The sequence below is a fragment of the Muntiacus reevesi genome, chromosome 1 (genome assembly GCF_963930625.1).
Source record: "Muntiacus reevesi chromosome 1, mMunRee1.1, whole genome shotgun sequence".
In the NCBI taxonomy this organism is placed as follows: domain Eukaryota; kingdom Metazoa; phylum Chordata; class Mammalia; order Artiodactyla; family Cervidae; genus Muntiacus; species Muntiacus reevesi.
Genome location: NC_089249.1, coordinates 246,177,498 through 246,193,379, shown reverse-complemented (window position 1 = coordinate 246,193,379; position 15,882 = coordinate 246,177,498). Strand labels below are relative to the sequence as shown.

General features: G+C 39.0%; 1 protein-coding gene and 1 long non-coding RNA gene across 2 annotated transcripts in view; one reads left to right on the top strand and one right to left on the bottom strand.

The window, feature by feature from the left end:
* ITK (IL2 inducible T cell kinase) overlaps positions 1-11,822 on the bottom strand; it is a 62,875-nt gene extending 51,053 nt beyond the window's left edge. The window contains exon 1 of the mRNA XM_065918996.1: positions 11,648-11,822. Within this exon, the coding sequence (XP_065775068.1) occupies positions 11,648-11,785 (138 nt within the window). The 5' untranslated portion in view covers positions 11,786-11,822. The remainder of the gene's footprint in view (positions 1-11,647) is intronic.
* The window catches only part of LOC136156325 (uncharacterized), an 80,805-nt gene that overhangs the window by 61,717 nt on the left and 3,206 nt on the right, over positions 1-15,882 (top strand). The gene's annotated exons all lie outside the window — the stretch shown is intronic.

Sequence of the window (15,882 nt, the reverse complement as noted above, 5' to 3'; positions counted from 1 at the left end):
CATTTTTAGAAATGTTTTCTATAGACCAGGGCTACTCAATCTTGGCATTGTCATTTAATAACATTTTGGGCTGAATTATTCTTTGCTGTGAGTTTGTTATTTGTCTTCTTAGCATCCCTAGCTCCTCTCACCAAAGCCAGTGGCACTTCCTTCCCCAGGCATGACAACCAAAACTTTCTCCAGACATTGCCAATGATGGGCAAAATCGCCCCTGGTTAAGAACCCCTATGTAGACATACTTACGCATGTAGAAAGTGAGATACCTATGAGGTTATTCATTCCTCACTGTTTGTAATGACAAAAAAAATGGAAATGGACTAAAACTTCATCAAGATGATTTTTTTATCTGTACAAAAAAAATTATGCAATCAAAGGGAAAAAAAGAACAAAGAAGCCCCTTGCATACAGTATAGATTGATCTTTAAGAAGTATTGCTAATCAACCAAAAGAAAAGCTAGGAGGCATATGTAGAGTCCGCCAGGCTCCTCTGTCCACAGAATTCTCCAGGCAAGAATACTGAATTGGGTAGCCATTCCCTTCTCCAGAGAATCTTCCCAACCCAGGGATTGAACCTGGGTCTCCTGCACTGCAGACAGATTCTTTACCGTCTGAGCCACCAAGGAAGCCCAGGTAGAATATGCTACCATATTGTATGAGAAGTGGTGGGGCGGTGCGGGGGGAGGGGTGGGAAAGAAAGTTTATTTGTATTTACATATGTATACATAAAGTATCATTGTAGGACTTCCCTGGTGACACAGTGGATAAGAATCCACCTCCCAGAGTAGGGGACACAGGTTCGATCCTTGGTCCAGGAAGATTCCACATGCCGTGGAGCACCTAATCCCACACACCACACTGCTGGAGACCACACACGACCCTACTGGAGCCTGCGCTCCAGAGCCTGGACTCCCCCACAGAAAGCCACTTCAATGAGAAATCTGTGCACTGCATCTAGAGAGTAACTCCTGCTCGCCTCAACTAGAGAAAGCCCATACAAAGCAACAAAGACCCAGTGCAGCCAAAAATAAGTCAATTAAATTAAAAGTAAAGTATCATTGAAAGAACTGATAAGTTGATTCTGATAGTTGTTTTCAGCAAGAAAGCAGTGTGGGATCAAACTACTAGGAATCACTGTTCCCAAGGGAAGCTGTTGCTTTTGTTCTCATGGCCACTATTGTGACCTTGGGCAAATGGCTTCACTTCCCTGTGTCTTGATTGCTTCCTCTCTAAAACAGACCTTGGCTTTTATCTCCTTCAAAGAATTGTGAAGATAAACGAGAACAATCCAGAGGAGCAAGTTCAGTCCTCTCCTTTGGTTATTGTTGCAGGCTGCTGCTGTTGATGTGCTGTTGTGTTGTTATTCATGCAGGTCTGCTGGGATGACAGGAGCGGTCCTACTGGCCCCTGCTCAGGAACTCCATTAAACACTGCTGGAAACTCACCAGGGAGTCCTTGTCCCAACTCTCCCTTCTCTGCCACCATAGCTTCTATTACACGACTTCTCAGACCCAAACCAGTCTACATCTGAGAATACCTATTGTAGAACTCTTTATCCAATTTTAATATTTGTCCCAGATGTCTGACCTAAGAAAAGATACTTAGCTTCTTCAAGTCTTTGTTTCCTCTTCAATACAATGGGGATAAAAACTGGACCTACTGCATAAGGTTGTTGTGAATATTTCTGATATGATACATTTAAAGCACTTAATTTGGTGCCCTGGCACTCAGCAAGGACTCATTAGATATTGGCTCATATTGTTCTGAATTTTACATTGGTTACATTTGAAATTATGGCTTTCTTTTTTAGGATGCATTCTTGGGTTCATGCTTGGATTTTGATAACATGCCTTTTTATCAGTCATACAGTTATTAATCATCTCTTAGATGTATTACTTCCTGGAAAGATTTCCATATTTAACTAATCTCCATGTCTATTTGTGAATTCCTAATATCACTGGCAGTGAGATACTATCACATAGTTTCCACTTCTTTTGAGTTGGAAGGGTCTTTAGATATCATTCAGTCCAACTTTTTATGTTAGAGATGAGGCTTCAAGGTGAAATGACTTTCTCAACTAGCTTTTATCTTCTCATTTCTGCTATTCAATTTACAGCCTCTGGAGACTGAAATCATAGAATTGGAAGCACCTAGGTGATATTTGCTGGTCAAGGGTAAGGCCAAGAGGGTAGGGACAGCCTACCTTGTTCTTGCTTCAACTAGCATACTTCCTCTTCTGCTTCACGTACATGAATGGGAATAGCACATATCATTCTGTACGAAAAGGGGGCTCCATGCTTAGAAAAGTTTTAAAACTTTGATCTAGGCCAATCCCTTGGCAATATGGGCAAGATAACCAAATCCCAGATAGAAGAAGCAACTGAACAAAGTAACCCAGGTTAATCAGAATCAGATCCCCATTAAGCTGGTGTGTTGTTGCTTTCTCACTTCATTCCACTTTTCTAGAATTCCAGAATTATGGTCTGCTTGAGAGCTTCAGTTCCTCAGGCCCTATCTAAAATTAGAGTTGACCTCTACAGAGCAGTCAGAAATGGCTTATGTGATACGCCCCTGTATTTCATTTGCTTCTTGATAAAGACGCTTGATGATCTAACCCAAAGAGCTCATTCATGTAAACCTTTCAGACACCCTAAGATCATCATCTAGGGAAACTAATATCTTGCAGAGTAGGAGGTTTTGGCTACTCCTTCATTCCTACTATGTAGGGAGTGGGTTCATCTACATATACATAGACTTACTTTAAATCAAATAAACTTATCCATGCATAGAATATTATATTTTCCCCTCTCACTATAACATTCAAAACCTATAAAAATAGTGTATTTGAAGATCACCACAACAGTGGGATTCTTGTGTTTTTATTAGTTTCTTCTTAGAACATAATCTTCTGCAGTGGTACTGGTAACTATTGGTAGTCCCAAGCATTGCTTCAGTCTCTTTGGAAGATTATGTAACAATGAAAGGTAGAGATCAGAAAATGCTATCCTGTGATGCATCCCATATAACTCTATCATATGGAGGCATTTTAAAAAGCAGACTGTTCTATATTAGGTATACTATTATTTTTAAACATTTTCACTGCATCTGAAAACAATCTTAAAGTCACCTAGCAGATGATAGATAAGTTTGTCAATGTGTTCAGTACAGAAAATAGATGAGTATATCTCTGACATGAGCAACTTGATTATTTTAAAAAACATATATTTGAGAAAAATGATTACTTTGGAGTCCACAAATGGAGATGTATCTAAAAAGGATAGTATAAAAAGAAAAAATGGAAGAATAAATATTTTCATGCATTATAACTACATGAAATTTACATCTGCATGAGAATAAAAATCATCCTCACAGAGACAGTAAATTCATGTCTTTAGACAAAAGAGTTTTGGCGAACGATGGGGTATAATTGCTTCATCAATTTTTTTTTTGACAGTATAGAGATGTGAAGTTTTGCTGCTCTGTCTCAGGAGATTAGCTGAAGTGGATTTAACCTGATTCTAACTTGTTTTTAGTCTTTGCTGTTAAACACCACCCAAGCTGAGTGTTAGTCTGAGGTGTTGGTACATCAGGCACTTTTCCACCAAAACATGGAGTAGGGTGATTCTAGACTGAGTATCCCTGGAAGAAGGCTGCTGTAAGATATAAGAAAGGGGCTCTTGAACTCTATGTGTTCAATGGGCCAGGTTTTTTTCTACCATGAGACTTCACCCTGCCTGGAATGCTGTTCTCCATTTCTTCCCTTGGTTGACTCTTTCTCATTCTTCAAGCTTCAGTCTAGACAGAAGTTTCTTCTTTGACCACTCTTCCCACTTGGTCCCAGCAACCACTTAATCCTTCCATAGAATCTAAAACAGTCTATATATGCTCTCCATGTGTGTATACTCACTTGTTGTCTGTCTCCTCCACGAGGGTTTAAGCACGAGGTCAATGTATACTTGCTTGTTGTCTGTTTCCTCCACGAGGGTCTAAGCATGAGGTCAATGTATACTTGCTTGTTGTCTGTTTCCTCCATGAGGGTCTAAACATGAGGTCAATGTATACTTGCTTGTTGTCTGTCTCCTCCACGAGGGTCTAAGCATGCAGTCAAGCACCTTGTCTCTTTTACTGACCACTGTATTCCTAGTCTCTAGCAAGGCACCCAGCACATAGCAGGCACACCGAAAATGTTTGCTGAACAAATGAATAAATCTACGTATATCGAAATAGAAACATTTCCTTGAGCCAGGTTTAAGTTAATAATAATAATAAAACTTTGGCACAAATATATGTCATTTTAGAGAGGAAGGTCTCAAATTTGAATATTTTGTAATAGGCAGGTATAATTTCTGTGACTTTTAAATGTAAAAAAAGGAAACTATATTGAGAAGCCTACTTACAAATGACTTTAGGTTAGTGGGAATTATGTGGCAAAATAAGAGTTTGGATCAGATTCTTACTTTATTAAATACCAACAACTTTACTGAGTTTCACAGAGCTGAATTTTATATGTATGGGACACCTTGTCACCATGTCAGAGTTTCTGTTTCTTCCTCTGGATCATTTGAAGTGAGACCCACAAATATTTGAAGGCAAATTCAAACTAATCTCCGGTTGAAAATTAGGTTCTGGAAGATCTGCTTTTTTCAGTAGGCCTAAAACTCATTGATGAGTGGAAGAATTTATTGCCACCTATAGATTACTATTTTATTTGACCCTTAAAATTTGAGAAAAACTTTAAAATGGTTTTCTGTAGGGTCCATTTCTGAGTTTGAGATAAAGACTTCACATCATTACACAGATCTCATGGTTCAAGAAACTTAACTCTTGGGCTTACCAACTAAGTCTTTCTTCCAGACTGAGTCAGGAACAAAGCCCTCATGTGTATAGTCTTGCCCTGTGCCCTATTTTTACTGCAAAAACTGATTAAATAGATGCACCAGTCTCTGAGCAGTCAGAATCGAATCTTATTTTAACCTGTGAGTATCTGACTCTAAAACAAGAATTCCCTATCCAATGGCTATCTCCATAAGACATCAACATCCCATCACACACAAAAATCAATTCCCAAAGAAACTGTGTTAATGCAGAGATCAAAACCACACATTTCGCTTTGAGTGGCCTGAATTGCAAAGTACTTTGCTTTGGATTCTTAACTTTTCTTTGCCTGACTTGGCCAAGCCCACATTTCTAACTCCCAGATGCTCTTCTGAAATCAGTGTGAGTTATGTGACCTTCATTCATTCCCTGGATATTTATTGACCACCTACTACGTGTTCAGCACTTTACTAGATGCTGGTGATACAGGGATGAGTGAGGCAGTCGGTTATGAAAATGACTTTCCAGTGGACGCAGAGACAGAAAATAAACAGGGCAGCAGGTCAAGAAACCCAATCAAAAGTACAGATACTGAGGTATTGAAGTATTCATGGATTGTAAAAGAAAAGAAAAAAAGAAACAAGATTCTGGGAAAATATTTGAAGAGATGAAAAATAATAAAGAACCAATCCTACAAAAATCTTGAGTGTTCCAGACAGTGAGAGTAGCTAGTGCAATGACTCTGCCTTTGAAGGACCTAAAAGTTAGCACCCCCTTGAGTGTATCTCACCCTAGTCCTGCTTCAGTACAAAGGCCCTATCAGGAGGCACAGCTTGGGGTGCTCAAGGTGTAGAAAGATGACAGATATGATAGAAGCATGATGGATGGAGGGACCAGAAGAAATGAATCTGAGAGGCTGGTAGGGGCCATGGATGAAGAATCTTGTAGGCCATGGTTGAGAATTAATTTAAATAGTCTAAACAGTCACAGTAGGATTTAAAGCAGGGCAAGGTATCTGATTTCTCATTTTAAAAGTCTACTCTAGTTGTGTGGATAGTAGATTGTATGGAGTCTTGAGTGTCAGTGGGAGCTGAGCCAGAAGGCAACTCAGTCACATAGGAATGAAGTGAAGAGAGTCCATGAGTGGTGAATGTCTCAAGCAAAAATCCTGGGGTACCTCTGAGAATATTATCTACAAAAGGTTTATTTGTAAAAGGGAAGGATGGAAGGGTAAGACAGGGTGGAGGGTGAAAGAGAGCAGAATTGCTTGATTCTCCTAAAAGGAGGTGGGAGGGATGACTGGCCCACTTATTGGTTTTTACTTGTGTCTCTGACCCAAATCTTAAAACTCCAACCTCCCGAATCCTCCTCTTCATCTTTCAAGACTAGGCCACGAACTGCTATCTCCAGGGAGTTCTGTTTATTTACCCCTGCACCTAGGAATTGCCTGTTTGAAGTCTTGTATCGCTAGTTTTGTTCTCAACTCTTTTGGTGCTGAGCCTTGTTCTGTTAAGGGACCATGTGTATAACTTTAATCTCTGCCACTGTATCTATACCTCGTACCCTTTCTTCCTCCTTGGTTCCCACCTTCCTTTCTTTCTTTCACAAATTTTGAATGAGTGAATTGTATGTACCAGGCACTGTGATAGACACTGGTGATGCCATCTTTAGCAAATTGGGCACCAACTCTTGTAAAGGTTATAGTCTAATGGAGGGTAGGGTCGGGGAATGACATTAGCACAATGATCACATTAATAAATAGATAATTATAACTTTGGCATGCATGCTGAAAGAAAGGTGTTTGCTGTTGTGGCAGAGCATAAGAAGAGATGACCTAGGCTGGGGAAATGAAGGAAGGCTTCTCCAAGCAAGCGACACTGAAAATGGAGGTCTTAAAGTTGAAGAAAATTTCACGTGGTTGGCACTCAGTGAGAGGGGATCAAAGGAGCATGAACTGGGATGGAGGAGACAGTGTGGTAGATTCTTGTGTCCACTCTCAGGGTAAAGGAAGAACCACTGAAGGGACATGCCAGCCTCTGATGAGGGTCATCAGGACATGATCACAGTCCACAGCCACCATGTGAAAAGCTTACCCTGGCTTCCTTGTGGGGAATGGAGTGGTGGTGGGAAGGGTATAATGGGTGTAGGGATAGGGAACATGGGTGCAGGGAGAAAGTATAGTGGGTGCATGGAGGCCATTAGGAGGTGGCAACAATCCCAGGTGAGAGATGCTGGCAGCTTCCATAAAGAAGGTGACTCTAGGAAATGGAGAGAAATGGACAGATCCTAGAGGAACTTTCAGCACCAAAGTTTGGACACAGGGTGGAAGCTCCCAGAAGTGGAAGAAGACAAAGATTTGTCCTGGACTGTATGTGGAAATGATAGAGCTCATCACATATTTCATTGCAGAAGACCTATGTGGTGTGGTTGCTGATTTTCAAGACTGTCTTTACATGGAGGACTCTAGAGCAAGAAGGCATTACATACTTTGTAATAACCCAGTGGAGACCCCAATTACCTAAGAGAAACAACTGTTCATAGTGATAAGAACTGTTCGTCAAGGAGGCTGTGTTGCCTCTGGAGACATAAGGGAGTTATTTAAATTCTCTTTGCCTCAGTTAAATGCTCCGTTAATTGGGGGTAATAGTAGTTCCTAACTTACAAGGTAGGTATAAGGATTAGGTGAAATAATTCATTTAGCATAGTGACTGACAATAGTAAATAGTAAATATTAGTTGCTGTTATTATTAAAATAATGATGACATTCATCTCACTTAAAAAAATTGAGGAGTGATCATTTTATAACAGGTAAACAGCCTTAAAGAGGGTCACAGAGCATTAAGCAACCTTTGCAAAGCCACACAGCTCTTAAGTGGAAAAGCTGCTCTTTGACCCAAATCTGACACCAGAAGCTGTGTTTTTGACCACTGTGCAATACTGCTGCCAGAAGCAAGGAAAGTGGACACTCTCCCCACCTGCCATCTTTAATTTAGGACGGACACATGTTACAGAGATGTTTCTGCCACTAGGTCAGTAGGCTAAAGGGAAGTATCCTTGAGGAGTAGTCAGCCTATCCACCCACTGACTAGAATGGTGATTTTGACTGTTTTTCCTGTCTTATGTAAATGGTAATGGCTCCTGTGCCACGCTGACCATGGCAAACTTGATTCCTAAGGCGCAGTGAGTCATTAAAATAGGGAAACCTTTGCTTTTCTCCCGAGGGCCTTTCAGAATATCAAGATGGTCCTATTAGTACCAAGCTTACAGCATACTTTTCTCACTAAATACTCAACACTGGTTGAAGTAGGTGGTGCTGGGGTCATTACTTTACAAATAGGAAACAGAGACTTAAAGAGGTTAAATGTGTTGCCTGAGATCCCACATCTAGAAAGTGAAAGAAGCACCATTTGAACCCACCACTAGCTGACTATTTAGCCTCACCACTCTCGTCTCCTATCTGTGTTACGCCTCCCATCCTGTGCTAACTCAGAGTGCCTGAAGCCCACCATTTCTCTCTTTTACCCCTAAAAAGGATCTGATATCAGTCCTGTGCAACTAAATACACTGTTCAGGTAGCTACCTCCCAGAAGTTTATTTTTATTTTAGCCTGCCTGTGTTGTGCTGGAGCCTGCTTGTGTTGGCCCATGAGAGCTGATTGCTAAATTTTCAGGAATTCTGTCAGCTAGTAGACTTTACATTAGTAGTTTGAAATTGATCTTGATGGGAGTATTTACGCTACAGAAATTGGCAAACACTACAAACAAAATCTCTCGCATATTCTCTACTGCCACTGCCATTACAATGGTTGTTTGGCATTTAGCAGATGGACTCTTATTTTTCCTTGTCCTCTGTTAAAGAGTGTCCAACAAATTAAAAAAAAAAAAAAAAAGAGTGTCCAACAACAGGGACCACTTTGCTAAGACATTGGCAGACACAGGGGAGTGTCTGAAATCATGGTTGCCAGCAAGCCACCACCTGCCAACTCTGCTTCTTTTTGGCCCACTACTCCAGCATGATGAAGGGGCTTCCTGGCCCCACTGAAAACACTTGTGCATCTCAATGTGGCAAACAGGCATATGATAAAATATCTAAATCCATATTAAAACAAAATGCTCAATCAGAATGTAGTATAATGACAATGGGCGAAGCAATTCAAAGTTAGGAAAAAATATACTTATTTTGCAGAACTACAGTATTTGTTCCTGAATATGTGGAAGAATTGTTTTCATATGTCATAAATCCACAGAATTTTAGAGCCGCAATGAACAGAATGTTATAAATAAGAAAAAAGAAAAAGAAGCTGAGACCCACAGACGGGAAATGATGACCCAACATCATACATCTCATGATGCACGTATATCTTGCCCCACACTCATGTATTTAGCCATGGAAGAGAGAGAACTCAAGACTCTGATGTCAACCTGACTTTGAAGAATCCTTAATACTTCCCTTCATTTGAAATGATTATATTATACCACCCTGCATTCTCCTTTACATAATGATGATAAAAATAGTAGCTAAATTTTATTAGGTGTTTACTAGGTGATAGGACTTATGCTCAGTTCTTTATATATTAAGTTGAACTATATGAAATTGCCAATATATGACCTTTTTTTTTGATCTACCAAAATGGTAATTTTCAGATAGGTCTATTTAATACATTCTCTCTTAAGTTTTACCATTTTTCCCCCATGAAGTGAATACTATTATCACACCCATTTTACAAATGGCAAAACTCAGTTTTCACTTTTAAAAAATTTTTTAAAAAATTTTAAATTAAAAAATTTTTAAAAATTAATTTAAAATAATTTAAAAAATAAATTAAAAAAATTGCTTAAAACATTTTCTTCCCACAGGTGTAATACTATTCTCGTTTATGGGTAATGAACAATGCACTCTTGTGTGCAAATTGATGGCTCTAAGCAATGGAATGTCACATAGAGAATAAATAATAATAACTAATATACCTTGTCTTTTTCAGTAATTTTGAAAATTTTTATAATCAGTGAATTCCTATAATATTTAAAGAAATGCTTTTTAAAATGTTATTTATGAATATAAAGCAAAGGCATTAGAAAATAAGAAATTTGATGTTTGTGAAACAGATATTTGCTGTATCCCACATGAAAATGTTAGAAACTATAGCACAGGGCTCCCCAGGATGAATTAATTGTCCTAGAATTTTCATAATGCTCAAATGAAGAAACTGAGTTATTTTTACAACTTTGTCTACATACAAATTATAACCAACAAAATTCTAAATCAAAATTATTTTTTGTATGACTATCTGCAGATACCATTGTACAGAACTCACAATCAAACAGTTCACAAGCAATAATTATGCTCAGAAACAATCAGTACTAACTACATGAGATGATACTATGTTGAATGTTGAGTCAGGAAAAACAATTGGTGAAAACTACAAAATGGATTTTGAAAAAATATTTAAATGTAAATGAAAACTCTTTAAACATGAAACAAGAGCTTCTAATGTCCCATTCACAATTGGAAAAAAAAATGACCACGGTCATATGATTAATCAGCTCTAAATGATGAATCCTCCAAGTTGAAAACTTGGCTGTTGGCCCTCTGTTAATTTAATCAAAGAATACATATTGAATACCTACTAAAGGGGCCTGGCACATAAGTAATTCCATATTCTTCCTGACTGATTGGTGGATTATTATCAGTAAGAATCTACTTAGGACAAGCGTGTCTTTTAACCTCTAAAAAACAGGCGGTATTATTTCACCAGCAGCTTGGAAGTTCAGGCATTTGTAGGCTCCATACCTGGCCTGGCCTCTTTCAAGACCCTGTATCTTTGAACACTTCAAATCCCAGCTCTCAAAAGACCCAAACTCATGCCTACACCTACTAAGTTCGGTCCTGCCGAGAATCAAAGTGCCTTTGTCTCTAAGTGATCATCAAGCACCTAATGTTGTTTTTGCTACCTCCTTCATGACAGAAAAATAATACAGTGATATAGCAAGAAGGCAAACATGCTTCGAAAAATTGCTGAGATGGGCTGTACAAGTGCTACTTCATAGAAACAAAGGATTTTAAAGAAGAAAAGAATGTTGTAGGTGGTGTTTCCAGTCCTTTCATTTTATCAAGAAAGAACTTGATGCAGAGACATTTGCTGAGGCTAACTCACCTAGAGAAAAGTGGAGTTTGGTCCCCTGACCCCTCTTCCAGTGCTTTTTGTACCAAACTGCATTGTTATGATTATTTGTGTTACTCTTATTATTAATAATGTTATGGTATATAAGAATATCTTTAGAAATATAAAGATTGACTTAGCTAAGCAGCTGCAATCTTCTGGTAAGAACTGCTGGTCTGTACTGCATTATATTTTGTGTGTGATAACCCTAGTCTCCTGGGAAGTTCTCCAAGGGTTGAAGAGGTTTACCACTGGGCTTTGTAAATTTTAGACAATTAAATGCCCAGAGACTATTATTCCAAATGTCAGGTGAGTGATGACTTTGAGACAAATAAAATTGAATCCATAAAAATGTTGAAGGGGACCCCCCATCACTTAACCATTTCATTTGCCAAATAAAATAAAATTTAAAAGTTAAACTTAACCTTATAGAGGAAAGACAAGCTAATGAGCAATAAACTTACCCTTTTACTGAAATCACCTAATACAATTACCCTTTCTTGACTACTCTCCATGTTCTCTCCCAAATACTCTTACTATACTTTTTAGGTTGTTATAATAAGTACATCTGTGTTGTCCGTGTTCTTATTTTATTCTATGTATATCTTCATGATTCAGCCCAATCTAACTATAAAATGCTCTTTTAAAAATAGACAAAACAGAGTGATCACATACCCCATGACGGTCCTCAAAGTATGCCAGGCTGGTTTTGGTTAAAACAAAGAATCGGACTTTAAAGTTTGAAGGAGAAGTTCTTCTCTTTTGTTGGGATTTCTTGATGAGCTGCTCTTCCAGGAGGATAAAGTTGTTCATGATCCAATTCTTGAAAAGTGATGCACCTTGTGCATCACCCCTCAGCACAACCAGAGGAAACAGCTTCAGGGCAAGGAATGCGATGGGGAGGCAGTTGATCTTCAGAGAGCTGTTCAAAGGCAACTTGCCTCCAATATTATCTCTCTATCAACGTTCAGTCAACATCGCGGAGCTTCTCTTCTGATGTCAAAGCCCATAACCACATCCTTTCGAAATTCACAAAACTATGAGGCATATGTAAAAATTATGCATACCCTTTGCTGTATGGTTTAGAAATATTTGAAAAACCTTAGACTCAAAATGATATGACTGATTAGAGTTCAATCTTTATAGTTCCTGGTTTATCCCATCTAACAATTAAGCCCCATAGCACAAGGGGGTAGGAACATGTGCTTTGGAGTCGAGGGACATGGGTTGTATATTAGTTTTCTGTTGGCTTTTTAAATTACAACAAATTTAGTGCTTCTTGAATTTATTGTTCTGTGGTTCAGAAATGCCAAATGGGTCTCACTGGGCTAAAATCAAGATGTTCAGCAGGGTGCGATCCCGTCTGGAAGACCTCAGGTAGAATCTGTCTCCTTACCCTTCCCAGCTATAGAGCCACCCACGTGCCTTTACTCTCAGCCCTCTTCCCCCATCTTCAAAGCCTACAGCAGCAGTCAATTGCTCCAGTCTCATACAACTGTAACCTCTTCTTCTGCCTTCCTGGGTTTGTGTGGATAATCTAAAATAATCTCCCAATTTTAGGATCTGTTTATTAGTAAGCTTAATCCCACATTGCACCTTAATTCCCCCTTTGTCTTGTAAGTTAACATAGGCACGGGTTCTAGGGATGTCTTTACCTATCAGAGATTGACTTCTGGCTCCACCAGCTTACTAACTGTGAGAATACAGGCAAATCACTTGAGGGTTTGGAGCCTCAGTGTTTCTACCTGTGAAGGGGGGTAATGGTGCTCCTACATGTGGGACTGCTCTCTGGCTTCCTTGCCAGTCTCATCTCATACCTTGCTCACATGTTTTCACTTCAGCCCTCATGCATGCTTCTCAGGCTGCTTTGAATATCTACTCCCATTGCCTGAAAACATCTCCTCTCCCCTGCTTCACCTGCTCTAAGTTATACTACTAGTGTCGGCCTACATGTCACTTCCTCAGGGAAGCCTTCCTGGCTTTACTACGTCATTTCCACCAATTATATGTAGAAGACACCTTATGACATATTCTTCATGACAGTCGTCATTGTACTTTTTGGAGGGTGATTTTTGGATTAGTGTTTGTCTTCCCTACTAGTCTCAGGTCAGTTCAGTTCAGTCGCTCAGTCATGTCAGACTCTTTGTGACCCCATGAACTGCAGCACGCCAGGCCTCCCTGTCCATCACCAACTCCCAGAGTTTACCCAAACTCATGTCCATTGAGTTGGTGATGCCATCCAACCATCTCATCCTCTGTCGTCCCCTTCTCCTCATGCCCTCAATCTTTCCCAGCATCAGGGTCTTTTCCAATGAGTTAGCTGTTCGCATCAGGTGGCCAAAGTATTGGAGTTCCAGCTTGAATATCAGTCTAGAAGCTCCCTAATGGTAAGGATGGTGTGTGGTTTTGCTCACCATTATATATTTAGCGGCTATCTTGGTGCCTGGCACATTAAAAGGATGTTTAGAAAAATATTGAGTGAGTAATCAGAAAACTGGGTTGGACAATTATGAGAGACAATGGGCATAAAACCCTTAAGAGAAATATTAAAGTTTATTAATTTGTTAAATTTAAATGAAAGCTTGTAGTGGTTTATCTATGCTACAGTGAAATGATTGCTTTTCCATTGCAAAATTTAGTGGAAATGCTGAAAATAAGTAAATCCTTCAGAATGGCATACTAAACAAAGCATACACAGGCTCTGGAGGCAGACAGAATTATGCTGAAATCCCAGCTCTGTCACTTACTGATCTGTTTCTCTTTGAGAAATTGGCTTATCCTCACTGATCTTTAGTCTCTTTGTGACGGTCCCTTTGAGAACTGAATCCCATAAACTCTGTTAAGTGGTGGGTGCCAGTCAGGCATCTGGCCTTAGAATTAGCATATAAGGTATCACGAGTCCTACTTCTAGCAAGTCATAAATAACCAAGAAGTCTCAGTGCAAGCAGAGATGGCATATACAAGACAAATAATAAATAATGAAACAGAACAACCATTATTGCTATAGAGGAGTGCAGTGATCTAAGAATTATTTTCCATGTAGATTACCACACTATAGCTTAATTTTGTCTCATATACTGGATTTGTTGTTGTTTAGTTGCTTGGTTGTGTCTAACTCTTTGAGAACCCCAAAGAGTGAACTGCCCCAGCATAATCAAGATTAGATTTTGGGAAAGGGGATACTTTAAATGGTTTCTACTCCTTTGTTCTGAGGTTTTAAGACATATATGTGGAAATACATTGCCCCAAAGAGGTAGCATTTCTTTTCTCTCCTGAATATGGGCTTCACACAAGGATTGCTATTTTCTCCAAATATCTATTCTCCCCTCCTTTCCAGCTAACTGACTCCCTGAAGATTATCTGGGCATCTAGTCAACCACAATAAAGATGGCATTTTTTAGTCATGTTAACTGTTTTATAGCTAAAACAGTTAAAATAGAGCAAAAGTTATGAGCACAACTTCAAGGAAAATCCTTAATGGCAATCATCATATCCTTTTCATTCTCTTTTTCTTCCTTCCCCCTCACTAGAATGTGAATGTGATGGTTGGAGCTGTAGCAGCTATCTTAGACCATCTTAGACCGTGAAGTAGAAATTGCGTGTTGAGGTCGTTTTGTTGTTGTTATTGTTTAGTAGCTAAGCCGTGTCTGACTCTTTGCAACCCCATGGACTGCAGTCCACCAGGCTCCTTTGTCTATGGGGTTTTCCAGGCAAGAATACTGGAGTGGGTCACCATTCCCTTCTCCAGGTGATTTTCCCGACCCAGAGATCAAACCTGAGTCTCTTGCATTGGCAGGTGAATTCTTAATTGCTGAGCCACCAGGAGGTCAATGGAATGTAAAATAGAAAGATTCTCGGTTCCTGATGATCTTGGGTCCTCCTTGCAGCATGGGAGCAATTTTTCTTTAACATAAAAAGAAAAAAAATTTTCTTTTCTAAGCCTTTGTCAGTTTGAGATTCTGTCACAAACAGCAAACCTAATTTTAACTAATACAGTGCAAATTCTGAACTAGACTGAAAAGTCCTTTGAGAAGGGTAGATTTATACCTAGTTTGTTCGGGTTGAAAGATTTACAGACTTCACAAAGTGTTGCCATGTGGGAAAGCAAAATGTCATCAATCGCTGTTGTAATAGTAGTTTTTCCTTTGCCTAGGCTCCACGGAGTGTAATGGTAAGTAATTTTATCCTCTCTCCCATAGCACCTTCAATGGCGCTTGGCTTCACCTAAACATAACCTTTGTCTTCACCTAAACATAACCTTAAGAAGCTCAGTATTTCCCCCATCACTCTCAGGAAAACGTACCTAAAAATAATCCCTTTGTTTGGTTTGAAAAGTCCAATTTGCAGGACCCGAATTCAAGAAACTCCTACTTGCTAAAGACAGAACAATTTGGGGATCAAATTCATCCATTATGATGAATTGAAAAACAGTCAAAATGTCCAAATCATGAGTTCATAAAATACTTGAAAAAACTTCCAACCTATCAGTCACTTTTGGAGGGTTCTGGAGAGCAAATTTATTATCCTGTAAACTGGAAAACAAAGGGAAAAAAATAAAATGTATTTCCTGTTTCTCTCGAAGAACTGTATCTCAGTTTAGTAATCAAATATTTAATAAGGAAAAGTCCTTCTTTACAGAAGAATTACAATGAATAAATTAAGGAGTGATAGAATATCATCATTTTGCAATCCTAATGACAAAATGGACCTATGTATTGATCATCGATGGCTGCTGAAATCACATGAAAAGTCTATAGACTGATAACATTGTAACACAGTGATCAATCTTAACAGCAGGAAAAGAGTCAACTAGACATTATGTATTTCCTTATGTGATGCAATAGGAAGTACACAAAACCACCTACACAGAAGTCTTGCTAAAAAAGAAAATCAAACATTAATCTCATCAA